We start from the raw sequence: 18,213 nt of genomic DNA on the forward strand, positions 1-18,213 counted from the left end.
TTTCATAAGATTATGGTTAAAACCTTTTGGCGTTGGCTCTTGATGTCCGTTTAAATAAGGGATTGTGCACAGGCTGGCTGTCTGCACTGAGCTGAACAGCCATCCTGTGCTGCCAGTGTGATTGACAGCAGTTTATGACATCAAACTATCAAAGGTCAATCAAGTCAACTATATGTCCATTTGTTATGTTAACAGTAACATTAATAAAAATACGTTGTCTTTCCACCAAGTCATGTATTGTATGTTAACTTCCAGTGTAAAAGATACATTCTTCATTTAAAAAAATAAATAAAGCAAACGTGAATACAAAGAAGAGATTTGTCACTCGTGGCTTTCCGTAGCGTCACACTCAGTGGGTGGGGAAGTGCAACGCAAAGGCAAAGAGGTCAAGGGGAGGAGAAAACCACGTGTGATCAGCACCATGTACAGCACTGTCCTTCCCTTCTCTGTGTACTTGTTTCTGCACGCTTGTACCCTTCGCATGTAGCCAGCTAGCCTGAGGTAGCCGGAGAAGCAGTTTGTTTTTTTAAAATCTAATTCTTCTTCAGACTCGCATTATCAAGCAACGCTGCTGGGGGATTTCTGTTGCCACACTGACTGCCGACCATGGTGAGCAAGACAGACGACATCCCGGCGTCAGTGCCCAACTGTAATCCGGTCAATCTTGCGTATGAAGCGGGCGATGGAGTCCAGGACAGCAACGAAACCAGCAAGACATGTCTGAAGGATTCCTGCGGCTGTGGTGAGACTCTGCAGCAGACCGACTCTGACTCTGTCATAACACCCAACGAAGCTAAACACACTGATAACACGCATCACAATAGAGCATGCAGTGACAACAGCGTCCAGGAACATCGACTTTTATAAGTGGTTTATTACAGGTTTGGTTGTCTCTTTGCATCGCAGCTTATCACCTGAATGAATCCTTGGTAGCCTCTCAAAGTTAAAATGCTCCACCTGCTAATACTGTATGTTGTTCATCTATGCTAACCAGCGAGCTAGCAACCTTCACAGGGTCGGATCCATTTCACCGTCCACAGGTCGTAGCTATTAGCATACAGTCCAACTTGATACGGATACTGCAAGTGAATCCGGGTAACCATAAACAAGTGAGCCGGTATGCTAACATCAGCCCCCTGTGAGGCTAGTCGTTTAGCTAACTAGCAAACAGCCGCTCCTGTCACAGGCGTCGCTTCATGTTCAAAAGATTAAAACATGTACTGACAACTAGTGTTTTACTTTCTGGTAAAACGTTAACCGTCTGTAAAGCACACGCTTTGATCACGCGCCTCTGTAGCAGCTCGTTTTGACGCACATGTTTGGTCAGTGTCAGAGGAATGAACTGAAGGTCACCTTCAGTGGAGCAGCCCACTTCACATGAACACAGGGGGTGGCGCACACATGGTGTATTTTTATATTACGGGTATGTGCCTGACAAGCTGTGTGAAAGATGCGTTATATTGTTTGAATACTTTTTAAATGTCTGGTTTAAGAGTTGCCGGTCGGATGAGGTGTCCTGTGTAGTGGTGGATGCACTTTAAGCGCTCCCCCTCCCCCCGTCGGGGAAGATTACGTCGAGAGTGCCTGCTCGACCGGGAAGCGGAAGTTGGTTGTCGTAGAAAAAGTCATGATGGTGCATGCACAGTGAGAGGGAAGGTTACGCTAATAATACACGAACAGCCGTGTAAGCAGGTGAGTACACTGAAAGATAAAAGTAGTGTTGGCGGCTCGCAGTGGAGCAGCCGCAGACTGTTGTTGGTAGTGGAATATAAAGTGAGACTGTCAGCCTGTGAAGTTATTGTTACACAACTTTTAGAGCATCAAAAGTCTGTCTTCGTGTGTCACACATGGAACCTAGAATCGTATCTGCCGGTGTCATTTATTTCAAAACATAGGCGAGAGTGCCTGCATGGCTGGTGGAGGGGTGAGTTGGTGCTGCTTTGAGGATGATCTGCTGAGCGTATTTTAATTCCTCTGGTTATTTAGCTGGATGGTTACTTCTGTATGTGCTGTTCTGTCCCACACTGAGCAGTATGTGGTCCAAAGAGGTGATCATTTGATGATGTTATTTTTGAAGCAACATGTATCTAGATCAAGCTTCTTAGTGATACTGTTTTTTCTTTGTCTTATGTGATAAGAAACTCAATATGTTTACTCTTGAAGCGGTAGTCGGACAAAAGAAGTAACCTGATCTTGCACTTTAGGAACTTGTCATGGGCATTTGGTAGCCCAAGTGGTTTAATAAAACAAGAAGAAAGAGAATTGGTAATGAATATCATCATTCGCTGCAGCTTTACTTATGATCTGCCATAAAACTGTTCGTGAATGCATGCGAGACGGTGATGGGATTGATGGGCTAAACATGTCTGGTGACCAAAGCAAACACTGGATCCTCAGTGCAGAATTGTTACAGGACATACTAGCAGGCAGCACATGGCAGAGCAGACGGACCAAGGCGAGGGTCCCTGTTAGTGCGTTTAAGGGGCTTAATGCCCGAGAAGTGTGACTTAGATAATCTCAGGAATCACTGCGGACACCCTGGCTCTACTCCTCTCCTGTCTAGATGTCTTCCTCACCTATCCACAGTCAACGCTATTGTATTCATTGTATTTATCTTCAGACCCCTTGAAAGAACCTCTTAATGCCAAACAATATTACAAGGATGTAAGAGAGCGTGTAGGAACATTATTTTCATTCATTGTTGGAAAGTATTTAGTGATTCATATGTAAAGTCAATCTCAAACAGACCTTGCAGTCAGCGTTTCTTGTTGTGAAATCCCCTTGCAGATGCATGACTCGGGGACTATCTGTCCACCAGGAGGTTTACTTTGTGGTGCAGAAAACATGATTACAGACCTTGTGTTGTTTTCAGGGTTGTCTGGCTGGTTAGTGTCACTATGACAGCAGCCAGGGTCCCCATGTCAAGGGCCACAGTGAATATATAGCTGGCTAGATTTATTATTTAGTTGTTCTTAAGAGAAGTCCGAACTAAAAAAAGGTTTTGCATCACCTGAAAGAAGTGTGAATGATTAGTGGCTCAGGTACAGAGACAACTTTGCTGAGTGTGGCATTTTATTGTGTCTGTTGTTTGCCTCTAATCCGTCTCTATTTGATCTGTGTCGTTGTTTCATTGATTCTTTATCTTAACTTCATGACCTTTCTGTCTGGTAACTGTTCTACTTAAAGTTTGTGATCACATTAAATTGTTGTCTCTCCGCCATGTCTCATTCCAACAGGAACTGTATCAAAGAAAACTCTTGATACAAATTCATTCTCTTACAACAAGCATAAGATTTGTCCTGGTAAAGGTTACCGCTCATAGTCTCCTTCGCTCCTCTTTCCTATATTTTTACTGAACTTTCTTCTTGCCGTGGAGTCAGCTTTGCAACACACACGCTGCTGGATGGCCTTATTATTCAGTCAGGAATCTGGCTTTTTGGACTCTTGCCTTTTTTGATGTAGTGAATGCTTCAAACTCAATAATTAAAAACTACTCTTATTTCCCCATTAAACACCATCTCTACACCTTGTCCCTTTTTATAACTGAAATACAGTTTGTTTTAAGTTAAACTACGAAGCTTATCCCAAAAGCTTGCTGCAATGTGGCAATTGTGTCTGCTTATGGTTTAATGAATACTTTAATCGTAGAATTATAGCAAACAACGATTTAAAAAGAGTTGCTCGTAGTGATGAGCTTTACAGAGAGTTTCGGCTCATCATTTAGCTGTCTGACTGTCTCGCAACTTAACTTGTTTTGGTTGACCCCTGTTGCTCAGAGCACTGTTTTCAATTGAAACACTCTAGAAAGTCCCTGCACGCTACTTACTCTGAAAAAAACATTAGACAGATTCAGTTAAAGACAACCTGGGGAACATTGTGGTGGAATCTTTAGCAGCTAAGAAAAAGTGATGGAGACGAAAAACAGTGCTAAAACTAAGTGTATATTAGACTTGCGTTCATGAAATGGTCACAAATGCAGCTCCAGATTTATGTTAATTTTCCACAAGACTTTAACATGTATGTCAATGTTATTAAAATTGCAGGTTTAAGAAGGACACTTACTAAAGTTTAACTTCTCTGGCAAAAAAATTGTTCAGAGCTGATAAGAAATAAAACACTTCTGTACTGATAATGAAAAAACGGACCACTTCACTGAAAGCCCTCATTCTCAAGCCGTTGTGTTTGTTATTCAGAGCGTGGTTGGTCGCCCTAAGCCCCCCTCTCCCTCCCCCACTCCCCACCCCAGCCAGCTCCTCATTTCACTGTGTTTATTCCCACCCAGGGTCGTGGTCCACTTATGAGGCCCCACCCCTCCCTCTGGCCCCCTTCTTCAGAAACCCTGACGCTGTTTACCCTTGACAGTGAGCAAGGACACTCTGGCTGGCAGCAGTTGAGTCCCAGCGAGACATTCACATACTCTGCCCAGCTTATAAATTAATGTACCAGAAGGCCTCATTTTTATTTATGCAAGTTTCTTCTCAATTTAACAGTTACTTAGTCTAGATTAGACAATTATTCAATATGATGATCTATTGTCTCTCAATGGAATCATATCGTGATTTAATCATACATTGGAATAGAATTTAATTAGATCTAAATGGATGATAACAAGCACATATAAACTCAATTTTTTTCAAGAAATATTTAGTACCAAAGTTCTTAATTAAATGAGAAAATACTTTTCTTTTTAATCAGCAGAACAGTATTTACAATATTGTAGCTATTTCATATAGCGCATTTATTGAAAACAACATAATAAGTAATTGTCGTTTTAAGAGATTGAATGACGACAAAAGAATGAGGGCAGCTGTTGCAGCTAGTCAGCTGTTTCTAGCTGACCAGCAGGTATGGGATTTGCCACATTCAGCCATGCAAGTGGCAAGTAATTCCCTCTTGTGAATGTTGAGATCTTTTGTTTGGAATCCCTCAAGGCTCTTCAGCTAAACTTTATTCAGTGTTGCAACAGTGCTGATTTCAGCAGTTTGTTGGGTTTGTTTTTCTACCTAGTTAATAATTGTCTGTTTTTTGATATATTCATTAGTTATCTTTGCATTTTGGTTCACTTCAAACCTTTTAGAAGTTACTCTTTTGTACAGATAACGTTTGTGCGGTAGACAATTTAAAGTGAAGGATCACACTTATTCTGCAGTTTGTGTTTATTTAATTTGTATTTGAATTAAATGTAGGAGCACCACGGTACTAGAATGCTTTACTTCAGCTCTTTCATCTGGGTTTAACCATTTATGAATATTTGATAAGGTTATCAATAAGGTCATCAGGCCACTGGGTCTGCTCTAGGTGCTTTTGTTGTCAGGATGGCTTACATTGGTTATCAGATTAACTAATGGCAGGTGTAGATTTGTAGAGCACAGCTGTTTCTTTTGGAATGGTGTAGTTCCCCGCTTCGCATTGTGTTTCAGCATCTTTGGTCAAAGTTATTCAGTTTTACTCCATCACAAAATGTTAACTTCACTGATGACCCTTTATGTCTTTTCCATTGCAGAGCACAGTGCCGATACAGTCATGGTGAATGGCAATGGGGCACATGAGCATACAGAGGAAGCAGATTCAAAGCAGGATGGAAACAGTGAGATGGACGGTGGAGATGATTCGAACGAACAAGAAGTGATAGTGATCCAGGACACGGGCTTCACCGTCAAGATCCAGGCGCCTGGGACAGAGCCTTTTGATTTGCAGGTAAGGATTGGCTCTTGACAAGCATCCGTTTATTGGTCCAGGTGTTCCTACAAAAGCAATTCTCGTTGAAACATTTTCTTTTTTTTTTTTAAAAACTCCCATTTCTTTCAAGGAGGCTTCTGGTCAAATAAAATGTGTTTGTTGTTTATAAAATACTTTGTTCCCTAAGCTGTCTATTTCTGCAATTTACCTGCCAATTGTCATGACAGAGAAGGACATATATAAACTCCATTAAAATCTCAAACTGAAGACTATTTATCTAATCGAAAGCAGGTTCTATATGTCGAGCTGCAAATATTTCTGACGGTGTATGTGTCTTCATCCCCCTCTCCCTCATCAGGTATCTCCTCAGGAAATGGTACAGGAGATCCATCAGGTGTTGATGGACCGGGAGGACACCTGCCACCGTACCTGCTTCTCTCTGCAACTGGACGGAAATGTGCTGGACAACTTCGCTGAGCTCAAGTCCATTGAGGGCCTGCAGGAGGGCTCGCTGCTCAAAGTCGTGGAAGGTCAGACTTTTTTTTGCTCCTGTGTTTGTCATATTCTTGTGGTGCAAAGTAAAAAAAAAAAATGCTTATCCCATAGCATAGAAAGGTCAAGCTGTCGTTACAGTACCAGCATGTATTAGCCACTAGAGCAAATGTACATGTTTTAAGACGTTGCAATTAACTTTATTGTCCTCACCGGAAAGAACAAAAAAGGAATTAATGAAAATACATGTTACGGATTTGCTAGTTTATGGAGACATCTCCAGCTTGGAACAATATATTTCTTCCTGTGGCTATACTTATATGTATCTGCTGGCTAAATACTCAAACGAATTGAGTTAAAGTTTATGACAAGTCACTATTAGCTTAATCTGTTACTCGTCAAGCTCACTGCTTTTGAACCCTTTGGTTTTTCTTTCTTCTCTCTTCCCTCCAGAACCGTACACAGTGCGCGAGGCTCGCATCCATGTGCGTCACATCAGAGACCTGCTGAAAAGTCTGGACCCCTCAGACTCCTACAACGGAGTGGACTGCAACTCCCTCTCCTTCCTCAGCATCTTCACAGATGGAGACCTCGGAGGTATGGCATGGACAGCCTGTGTTCTGCACGGCCAATTTCAAGCGTGCATTTTAATGACTGCTTTTAATGACGGCGTCCTGCGTGAATAGCAACATGCAGGTGGCCTGCTGGCATTCATTTTGTTTGTTTGTGGTTGCAGATAGTGGTAAGCGAAAGAAAAAGGGCAACGAGCTGGAGCAGATTGACTGTACCCCTCCAGAGCACATTCTGCCTGGCAGCAAAGATCGCCCCCTGATTCCACTCCAGCCGCAGAACAAGGACTGGAAAGTGAGAAGCAGTGCTGACTTGGACTGATTCATGAATGTCTCTTTTAAAAAGAAAATATAATGATTATTGCTAACAATTCTTGCGAGTAATCTTTTCCTTTTGGCTAATGGTTTGAACACCCATTTTAACAGCCTATGCAGTGCCTGAAGGTCCTGACCATGAGCGGCTGGAACCCTCCACCTGGAAACAGGAAGATGCACGGCGACCTCATGTACCTGTGCATGGTGACTGTGGAAGAGCGTCATGTCAGCGTCACTGCCTCTACACGCGGCTTCTACCTCAACCAGTCAGTCAACATTTCAAACTCGTATGTTGTTACTGCACTTAGTTTTCATTGCAATTGACGCTCTACCTTTTTTAAAAAAAGTTTTTCTTTTTCTACCATGTTAAGTTCCTCTTATGTTTTTGAAGTTCCTAGATGGGCATCTGTTGGAAAAAATGTTAGTTTTTTAACATTTTTTTTCCTAACCAAGAAGAAAACTACTTCCTGTTCAGGCTTGTTCAATTGTAATCGTTTTCTCTCTACATTTGTTAAAAAATGAATTTAAAAAAAAGTGTGACTAATAATGGTAATGTGTGTTCCAGATCTACTACTTATACCTTTAACCCTAAGCCAGCCAATCCCAGCTTCCTGAGCCATTCTCTGGTGGAGCTCTTGAGCCAGATCAGCCCGACCTTCAAGAAGAACTTCACTGCACTGCAAAAGAAAAGGTATAACTATCTTTCTCTTAAGCTTCACGAAATGATTTTGCTCAACCTCTATGGTGGGTAAGTAATACCTCAGTGTTGTCCAGTTTCTCTCACTCTGTGCTGTATAAAACTTGTCGTCTTTACTTTTCTGACATTTCTCTTTGTAGCGCTTCTTTTTTGCAATCATTATATATAAAGTTCATTCATTAACTTTATTCAACCAGATGAAATCAGTCGTTTACAGTCAAAACCTGGCCAAGAAGTCAAAGTCTGAAAACACAATAAGCTAACTAAACAAGACAACAATGATTACAATACATATGGTCATTCATTTGGTTACAATTTTGGAATGCAGAAATTTGCAAATTTGGCGCAAATATCAGATAAACTGCCTGAGATGTACGAGGAGAGACCCCGAAGTGATGCCTCTTGCCATTTTACTGCGTTTTCCTGCAGGGTCCAGAGACACCCATTTGAGAGAATAGCCACACCTTTCCAGGTGTACAGCTGGACAGCTCCGCAAGTAGACCATGCCATGGACTGTGTGCGAGCTGAGGACGCCTACACCTCCCGCTTGGGTTATGAGGAGCATATACCTGGACAGGTAGGCACAGCTGAATGCAGCAGCGCAACAGGCAGACAAATATTGCAAGGGAGTTCCAGTGTTAAAGTTTTTTTTTGGTCTTGATTTGTCTTCAGACCAGAGATTGGAATGAGGAGCTGCAGACTACCAGAGAGCTTCCACGGAAGAACCTGCCGGAACGCTTGCTGAGGGAGCGGGCCATATTCAAGGTACTGCCTTTTAAACAATCAACAGGCTCCCTCTGTTAAAAGGCAATCGGATGTGTAAATGTGTAGCTTTTAATGTGTAACAGCTTTGTCTTTTTTTTTTGTTCTCCTGCAGGTCCATAGTGACTTTGCAGCGGCTGCCACTCGAGGCGCCATGGCAGTCATTGATGGTAACGTAATGGCCATCAACCCCGGCGAGGAAACACGCATGCAGATGTTCATCTGGAACAACATCTTCTTCAGCCTGGGCTTCGATGTGCGGGATCACTATCGTGAGCTGGGTGGAGATGCCGCCGCCCACGCCGCGCCCACCAATGACTTGAATGGAGTACGGGCTTACGGGGCCGTGGACGTGGAGGGTCTGTACACTCTAGGGACGGTCGTGGTGGACTACAGAGGCTACCGTGTCACCGCCCAATCCATCATCCCTGGTATCCTGGAGCGTGAGCAGGAGCAGAGCGTCATTTACGGCTCCATTGACTTTGGAAAGACGGTTGTGTCTCACAGCAAATACCTGGAGCTTCTGGAGAAGACCAGCAGGCCGCTCAAGGTCAGTACCACAACTATTGCCTTTACTTAAGTGATGAATGTGTATATTCACAGTACATACCATTTGTGTTTTTTGTTTTTGCCATATTTTTATTGTTAATAAATACAATAAAAAGACCAAAACCAATAATGAATTGATCTTACCAGTAAATGTTTTTTGTGAACCTAAAGCCTTGCATATCTTAGTACCGTGTCCTTTATTCATACCCCAAAATAGCTGCTATGTTAAATAGGGAATACATGGACGCTTAGCTTAGAGTAACAGACAGGTTTGGCAGTGGGTAAGATACCTCGGGAATATAAAAAATATTGGCACCCTTGTTTTTCAAGGCCTCTTTTTCTGATCATATTGAGCCTGACAAACCACACGAAAATATATTGTGTATTCAGATGTTTGTTTTCTGGGTGTACATTTTAGGTCCAGAGGCACAACGTGCTGAACGAGAAAGATGAGAGTGTGGAGCTGTGCTCCTCTGTTGAGTGTAAGGGCATCATCGGAAATGATGGCAGACACTATATCCTAGACCTTCTTCGTACCTTCCCTCCTGACCTTAACTTCCTGCCTGTGGACGGAGAGGAGTTGTCTCCAGAGAGCAAACGGCAGGGCTTCCCCCGCCAGCACCGCCACCGCCTGGCTTGTCTACGCCAAGAGCTTATCGAAGCCTTTGTTGAGCACAGGTAGGTGTCAGCGCTGGTGTCCGTCACCCCACCTTAACAATCAGAAGAGTTTCTACATTTTACCATTGATTCTGTTCGTCCGCAGATATCTTCTCTTCATGAAGATGGCGGCATTACAACTCATGCAACAGAAGGTTAACAAGGAAGCTAAGGCTGATATACCTGCCATCACAGAGACCGCTGAAGCACCCTCAGAAAGCAATGCTGATGCAACCCAGGCCACTGCATCAGAGTCTCCCAGTGCAACAGAAGTCTCCACGGACAGCACAAGCCAGGCGGAGAGCAACACCTCTGCTACCTCACAGGCACCGACTGCCGGTGAAGAAAACTCATCGAAGCCCGCCACAAATGGGCTTGTAGAACCCACAGCCACCCTAAATGGGGAATGCAAGAGCCCACTGGAGGGTAAGGAGCTTGAGGAAAGTATTCCAGGATTAGCTCAGGCCAAAGAGCTGGCAGAAACCTTAGTTGCCGAAGATGGATCTTGTATTGGTAGGTCCAAAAATACCCCAAATTATGAGGCCAGGACCACGCAGCGAGAGCTACTCTGGTGGATGATTGCAGAGAGAAACCAGTTTTAACAGAAGTAGCATTTGACAGAAAATATATATATTTTCTTGATGCTGTGTGTATCCATAACGTTAGAGATGGAAGTATTCAAATTTTAAGTGCTTTTTTCCACCAGGCTAGCCGTCCCTGCTCCGGTTGGCAACCAATCAGCCCATCTCTAACTGTCCCAGCCTGCGATGCCTTTGCTGTGGAATTTCACCCAATAAACTGAATAATTGGTTGCGGTGTTCATTAATCCAATTATTTTTGGGAATGCAAAAATAAATAATCAACGATGTTTAGTGATTGTTGTGGTGATCCTAAATTTGAGTGAACTAATCTGGTGTTTGTTGTTGTGAGTTTTAAAAAAGGTGGTGTTTTCTCTACTTAAACCATGTCCACAGTAAGCTTCCTAAATGATTACGGTATACTACAAATAAACCAAATAACAAGATCAGTACTGTCCGTATTACGTGATCAGCGTTTATATTTTTCTGAAATTTACTGGTATGTGTATCTATGTGCACTGCCCCTGTTGATTTAAATAAGTAATCACACGGAGTTGGAAATAACACACGTTTGGTGTATTAACATTATTGAACCAAACAGCATCTGTGCAGATCTCTCTGTTCTCCACATTGGCTTTAAACAGTTCAGTTATTGTTGTAGCTTAATGTGCACATGGTTTCAACCGCCACTTTGCCATAATGTGTCTGTCGCCATTACTTTTAACATGTTTGTATTATTTGTCTTTGACTTTACTCACAAACAGATCCCAAAAGCCGTGAGGTTGTCCTCAATGCATGCAAAGCAGTTGGCTCCATCAGCAACACATCGTTTGACATTCGCTTCAACCCTGACCTCTTCTCACCAGGTAAGCACAACACGGATGATTAGTCCTATGTGGACTATGAAGAAACACAACAGTTGTTTTACAGCAAATTATTGTAGAAAAGCACTCAATATGTGTGCATGTGTTGTTGCATTAGGAGTACGTTTCCCAGAGGACAGCACAGATGAAGTCCAGAAGCAGAAGCAGCTTCTCAAAGATGCCGCTGCCTTCCTTGTGTCCTGCCAGATCCCATCACTGGTCAGTGGCACAGCCGATCCCAGTGATAAAGTGGTTAAATTGTTTATGAATTGTATGAGACTTTAAAGCCGATATGTGTGTTTTATGACCAGGTTAAAGACTGTTTGGACCACAGCGCTCTGCCCATGGATGGAGCTACACTTACCGAGGCCTTGCGACAGAGAGGCATCAATATTCGCTATCTGGGCACTGTTCTGGAGTTTGTGGACAAGACCCCGGCCAAAGCCCAGCTGGAGCACTTCTATGTGAGTCTGAACTCCTGAATCTAATCACTTCTGTCACACACTTTTTGTCCTTGTGGTTTGGTATTCTAATAGTTCTGTTTTCCATACCTTTTTAGAGAATAGGAATCAGTGAGCTGATCACCAGATGTGCAAAACACATCTTCAAGACATATCTCCAGGTTGGTAACATCTGACACACAATAATCAGCCGTTTCAAACGACGGACCTAAGAACGTATTTTGTTCTTTTTCCTCACTGTGCAGGGTGTTGAGTTGTCTGCTCTCTCTGCTGCTGTAAGCCATTTCCTGAACTGCTTCCTGAGCTCCTTCCCCGACGCTGTCGCCCACCTGCCTCCTGACGAGCTGGTTTCTCGCCGTAAAAGTCGCAAACGTCGCAACAGGATCCCCGGCAGTGGTGACAACACGGCATGGGCCAGCCTGACACCCAGTGAGCTGTGGAAGAACATTGCCTCTGAGGCCAAGAGCTACTATTACTTCACCATACAGTGGTGAGGCCCCCTTTCCGCAAGTGTGAAACAGATGTTAAAGCTCTCTGTTTAATATTTAGCATTTCCATTTTTTTGTGGTTGTTGACAAATTAAATGTTTTCTTACACAGTGAAAGTGTGGACCAGGTGGTGGAGAAATACGGCTTCCAGAAAACCACTCTGCTCAGAGAGATTTCAGTCAAAACTGGCATCCAGGTAACACTTATTTTAGTCTATAATGATCCCTGACAGCACTTTTTCAAACGGCCTTCATTAAATGTTTTCTTTTCTTATTTGCCTTCTAGATTCTGATAAAGGAGTATAACTTCGACAGCCGCCACAAGCCTGCCTTCACAGAGGAGGACATTCTGAATATCTTTCCTGTTGTGAAGCATGTGAACCCCAAAGCCTCAGATGCCTTCCACTTCTTCCAGAGTGGACAGGCCAAAGTGCAGCAAGGTGCGACATGTTTATTACCAAAGATTGAATCTTACCGAAACCTTGGCAAAAATAATAGATTAAAAGATCCTAAATTTCAGAACGCATATATGAAATGTTTCTTTACATTTCCAGGTTTTCTGAAGGAGGGCTGTGAGCTGATCAATGAGGCTCTCAACCTCTTTAACAATGTGTACGGAGCCATGCATGTAGAGATCTGTGCATGCCTTCGCCTGCTGGCACGCCTTAATTATATCATGGGAGACCACCCTGAGGTAAGTCAAAATATGGTGACACCTGGCTTATTGTGTGACCACAAATGCAAAGCGTCTGTTGAGGTTAACTAATAATGCTTTAAATGCTCTCCTATTTTATGACGTTGTCAACCTAAAAATATTTTCGAAATAATTTTATTGTGGCAATTCATGGTGTTAGTGATAAGATTGCTACAAGATCACCCTGTTAATACAAGTGTAAGCCTTCCTTTGTTTCCTTGGAGAGCAAAGCACAGTGACAAAGTTTTGGAAAGGCTCAACATTAACGAATATTTTATAATATTTTGCGAGACAAAAACGTGTTGTGAATGACATATTTTTTCTCAATAAGTTTTGACTTTTGGATGTGATAAGGCATGAGCAAACATTTAAATTTAGTATTGTGTGTGTATTTACCCACAGGCTCTCAGCAACCAGCAAAAGGCTGTTCTGATGAGTGAAAGAGTCCTCGGGATCGAGCACCCAAACACAATTCAAGAATATGTAAGTTACCGCACCAAATGCAGGAGGTATTTAGTTCATGCTAATTATCAGTCATATCCCTCTGACCAATTTGTTTCTCGTTTGTTCGAAGATGCACTTGGCACTGTACTGCTTTGCCAACGGCCAGCTGTCGACCGCCCTGAGGCTGCTGTATCGCGCCCGTTACCTCATGTTGTTGGTTTCTGGGGAGGACCACCCAGAGATGGCACTGCTAGATGTGAGTTTAGTCTTTACTTGGGATTTGTATATAATCTACAAATCGCTTGAATGGTAATGCATCGATGCTGATTAAGTCTTTGGTAAAAATATAGCCTCCAGCAGGTAAAAGACGAAAGTAACACTAATCTGTTCCTTGTTCTTGGCTTTCGTTCCACAGAGTAACATTGGGCTGGTGCTACATGGAGTGATGGAGTATGATTTATCGCTGAGATTCCTGGAGAATGCCCTGACTATCAACACAAAGTACCATGGATCCCGCTCCCTTAAAGTGGCCCTCAGGTGAGGAGGGATTGATTGTTTATATCTATATAGTATTTGTCATACTGGCTGAAAGTATGATTTACATTATGCATGCCTTGTTTGTTTTTTTCCAGTCATCATTTGGTTGCGAGGGTTTACGAGAGCAAGGCTGAGTTCCGCTCTGCGCTGCAGCATGAGAAGGAGGGTTACACCATTTACAAGAACCAGGTGGGCCCCGCACGACTCTGCGCTGATGGGAACTGGCACGCGTTTTTGGTCATTTGTGATGAAGTGATATCTTAAATATTTTTCTTCCTCTTCTTAGATGGGTGAGGCACATGAGAAGACCAAGGAGAGCTCAGAGTTCCTGAAGTATCTCACCCAACAGGCTGTAGCTCTGCAGAGAACAATGAATGAGATCTACAAGAACGGCTCTAACGCCAGCATCACGCCCCTCAAGGTTACTGCTCCTATTCAGGATGTGTTTTTGTGCTTCTGTTTCATCGCCACCATTTAGCGGTGATGCTATGTTTTTATTTCCTCCTGTTTTTCAGTTCACTGCTCCCAGCATGGCCAGTGTGTTGGAACAGCTCAACATTATCAATGGCATCATCTTTATACCACTCAGGTACACAATTCCTTGAACCCCTGCAGGCAGTTAATGTTCTAACACAACATAAATCTGACATTATCCACTAAGGTAGGAATACTGCAGATGCAAAATATTTTATAATCTTTTTTTAAGAAGCTACTTACGAAAATAGCTTTACAGACCAATTCAGCTCATAATGACTCTAAAATGTATTTTTTAACCTGACTGTAGGTTTTAGTATATTGTAATAGGAGACACATGTGACAACAGCTATGAGTGACGTAATAAATAAAAGAACAAAATTGACAAGTGGTCAAGTAGCGATTTCCTCTACAAGAATTTAAAAACATTTTGTATTGCATTACAGCCAAAAGGATCTGGAGAACCTGAAAGCAGAGGTCCAGAGGCGGCAGCAGCTGCAGGAACTGGGAAAGATCGAGGAGCTCACTGAGGAACGGCCACTGGAACTAGAGGACAAAATTCCCATTGATTAATGTATACTAGCCCTAACACAGCTACTTTCTGCTATGGGGGCAGGGAGAGGCCGTGACGCAACAGCCATGTCACTGAGCCTGTGGACCTGAGAACCGAGTGGTCTAAATCAACATTGAAATAAACGGGGAGGTATGGGTCAGGGCAGTCCAGACAACAAACTGCATCAACTGTAGGATAAAAGATACATAGCAGGAATTTCCTGCGAGGTAGGTAGGCAGGCACGGAAGAGGAGGTACAAACATACAATCGATCTGAGAAAAAATCTGTGGCCCAAGAACCTGGTGTTGTGACGTCGCTCAACATGTTAGCTTCCAAGAAATATGGTTGCAGCTGGGGGAGTGAGACCAAGGATGACCATGACATTGTATACCTGAGCCTTATCCATTGTACCATATCCCCCCTCCCCAAATAATGCTTTTTCTCAGCTCAAACTTCCCACAGCACTGTTTTGCCCAGGACCATGTTTTGCCCACCATTCCCAAAAGAGCCTCAAAGACCCCTGGGCATGTAGCCCCCGCCCCTCAAAGGTGCTCTAAATGATAAAGCATCTACCCTGTCCTAGAACTCAGGGGTACTTTCTACTGTGCACTAAGACCAGAATAAAGTCACTAAATTTAAGATTTCCCAAGAGCTTAAGAATGTAAATTCCGTTCTTCGTGGCTTCTTTGAGCCACTTTGCAGCAGACACCCCTCTTGCACATCCCTGATGGTTCATTAATTTTGTTCTATCCTTTGTACTTGCGACATCCCAGGTGGGTGCCTGCTGTGTCCTATGGTTCCTGTTTCTCCAAGCAAGCCAAACACAGTGACACATTAGTGAGCATTCAACAGGCTCTGATTTAATTTTCTGGAATTTCTTTTTTAGTAAATGAAATGGAGGTTGTAAAAGTGCACAGGAGAAGTATGAAAGTGTTTTAGGCTTGTTTATCATCAATTAATTTAAGCCATGTCTGTTTTATAGAAAATGTATAGAAGTGGGGGAAAAAGATGTATAAATCTCTATTTGACAGGTTTAGACAGGTTCTTGATAGATGTTTATGGAAAACGCATTGAAACGTCCACCTTTTAAGCAGTAAATGTATCTATATACTAACTGTTCAATCTTCTATTTTTACACATTGAAAGAATATGTGCATGTATGTTTTGTGTGTGTGTGTGTGTGTGTGTGTGTGACAATGTGTGTCTTTGTGTAGTCCAAGAGAAAATCTATTGGCCAGGGCTGTTGCTGCTTTTGCTGCTGCATAGTTTGAATAGAGGCTAAGTGAACATTGGCTTTACAAATGTTTTATTTTTCTACGCATTGTAAACCTGTTGGATGGCTGATGCCTCTTTTCTTAACACATTCATGGCCACCAATGTTGTAAATCTGTTTACGTATGAGTTGGTACAGGAATGAACCTCTTCTCATCACTGGACAGGTGCTCAGCATTGGCAGTAGTGACTGATTTATTTTTGTTTTTTCATTATTGGGTCAGCTTTTCATGTGTAACAAAGAGATAAAAAAAGAAGAGAGAATAGCCAGCTGTGTCTGTTCATTGAGCAGTATTTAGTGCACTTTCTCATGCTGGTTGGATGTGTGATGATGGCCACAGCACCACCAAACGTGGATGAAAGAAGCGCTGCTTCAATGTGATGTACCAAAAAGAGGTTTGTTTGTTTGCGCTTGTATACATGCAATGTATTCCTCCCATGGCAATTTGTTGCCATGTCTAAATGTATGTGATTAAAGCAATAGAGATGGTGCTGGAACTTTTACTTGGCACAAAATGTGTAAGATTGACTACTTGCTGTATGGGCTGAATTACCTGAAATTAAGAGTGCTGTATAAAAACAAAACAAAGGGTGGGTGAATTTTTTTTATTAGTTATTTTCCTGATTGTGCTGCTTAAACATGTCTTGACATCAATAACACAGTGTGGTGTGTATTGTGCCTATTTATGTTTCTGATTGGTAACTGGGGTCATAACCGTTAACTCATGTTTTTTTTCCACTTTCCTTAAATTAATTTCTCCCCCTCTACCCAACTCTTACCCAACTCTTACTCAACAATACCAACATTGTCCACCAGGTGACACACTAACCAACTGTTATTGTTGGGAGGGCCATGTATCAACATGAATGACAGAAGTTATTGCAGGGCTGGTCCACATATATGCACATGCTTTTGTTGACTGACAAATTAAAATCAGCAAATCTTTTGCATTTTCCAACTCATTAGGAATATAGCCCTAAATTACAAACACTGCTTCCTGTTTCTACATGTTCTGAAATTGTTAGTCTCACCAGCTGGAAGGTCATTGTTTGATCTAATTGTTTTAGATATAGAATAAACTTATTGAGAATGATCAAACTATTTCTCTGCAGAATTAGTCTTCCTCTTTTAACACGGTGCTTCGGTTTAGTCGGCGGCACTAATCTCACTTCACTAGAATTCAGTGTTAATATTTGCAGTTACTTAATCTGAATACCTGCAATACCAAACAAGTGTGGGATATGCATATTTACTGAAATTACATATAAAGACAGACATTATGTATTGCATTAATTTAAAGCTATGAATATACTGTACAAAGTAACTATTAAAGATCTGGGTGGGGGATTGTTGACCCCAAAATGTGATGCACTTTGCTGCCCAGTGTTGAATTTTTTATCCGAAAGGGATTGTTTGAAAGTCTTGCGCTTTCATAACTGATAAAATGTCTTCTGGTCAAAGGCTTCGTAGTCCAAGTGGTTGACTCCACTTCCCCTGATGATGTGTGGTGTTTGTGTGTCGTTCTTTACAAAATAATCATATTTTGATTTGAGTATGCTTTTATATTTAAATGAATAAAATAATAGAAGCTTTGTTTGGGGTTCTGATAACTCACCAAGTAACAAGACATTTTTCTCAAGTAAAAGTAAGAATACTAATGTTAACTTATTTACTTTCAAGGATTACAAGTAGAAGTACTCATTAGGTCGCAGAAAGGGTGACGTTGGTGTTTAGTTTTGTATTATTACTGATGCATTACTGTATAAGTAATATGTTTTTTTTAATTGTTTTTCCTAAGATGTTTAGCAGCATCCTACAACAAACGGTCAGTTATTACAGATGAATTTAATCAATACTATTTTACAAGCTGATCAAATGTTTTATATGTAAATTATGAATTAGCAAAGTTGCTATATCTGTTAATTGAGTGGAGTAAAAAGTACAATATTTTTGACAATATGTAGGGGCATGGAAGTATCAAGTAATATACAATATGAATACCTGAAAAATACAGTACAGAACTTATGTTATATATATATATATATATATATATATATATATATATATATATATCTATATATATATATATATATATATATATATATATATATATATATATATATATATAT

General features: G+C 41.8%; 1 protein-coding gene across 4 annotated transcripts; it reads left to right on the plus strand.

Annotated features, from left to right (window-relative positions):
• Positions 1-422: 422 nt before the first annotated feature.
• On the plus strand, positions 423-17,273 carry cluha (clustered mitochondria (cluA/CLU1) homolog a). 4 transcript variants are annotated; one of them, XM_068584927.1, is made up of 27 exons: positions 423-742; positions 5,504-5,697; positions 6,038-6,209; positions 6,625-6,768; positions 6,908-7,035; positions 7,167-7,342; positions 7,621-7,746; positions 8,182-8,329; positions 8,425-8,517; positions 8,630-9,064; positions 9,482-9,741; positions 9,827-10,233; positions 11,063-11,164; positions 11,280-11,380; positions 11,473-11,625; positions 11,721-11,783; positions 11,868-12,112; positions 12,222-12,306; positions 12,396-12,549; positions 12,664-12,803; positions 13,206-13,286; positions 13,378-13,503; positions 13,663-13,784; positions 13,880-13,973; positions 14,071-14,205; positions 14,300-14,373; positions 14,705-17,273. In XM_068584927.1, exons 1-27 carry the CDS (start codon positions 607-609, stop codon positions 14,829-14,831), a joined length of 4,221 nt encoding a protein of 1,406 aa, XP_068441028.1. In that variant the 5' UTR covers positions 423-606; the 3' UTR covers positions 14,832-17,273. The 4 variants fall into 4 exon arrangements, with proteins under 4 accessions (XP_068441028.1, XP_068441030.1, XP_068441029.1 ...); XM_068584929.1 differs by having other exon boundaries at positions 9,827-10,146; XM_068584928.1 differs by having other exon boundaries at positions 7,167-7,321.
• The last annotated feature ends 940 nt before the right edge of the window (positions 17,274-18,213 follow it).

Source organism: Clinocottus analis, unplaced genomic scaffold (genome assembly GCF_023055335.1).
Source record: "Clinocottus analis isolate CAN_PGR_092001 unplaced genomic scaffold, fCliAna1.0.p SCAF_2, whole genome shotgun sequence".
Taxonomy (NCBI): domain Eukaryota; kingdom Metazoa; phylum Chordata; class Actinopteri; order Perciformes; family Cottidae; genus Clinocottus; species Clinocottus analis.

What these genes read in the sequence shown, in the direction of transcription:
- cluha (XM_068584927.1), top strand. Translation starts at nt 607, where the DNA reads ATGGTGAGCAAGACAGACGACATCCCGGCGTCAGTGCCCAACTGTAAT. An exon ending in CAGAGCCTTTTGATTTGCAG is followed by an intron (nt 5,698 to 6,037) that starts GTAAGGATTGGC and finishes CTCCCTCATCAG; the next exon opens with GTATCTCCTCAGGAAATGGT. An exon ending in CAGAGATGGCACTGCTAGAT is followed by an intron (nt 13,504 to 13,662) that starts GTGAGTTTAGTC and finishes TTCGTTCCACAG; the next exon opens with AGTAACATTGGGCTGGTGCT.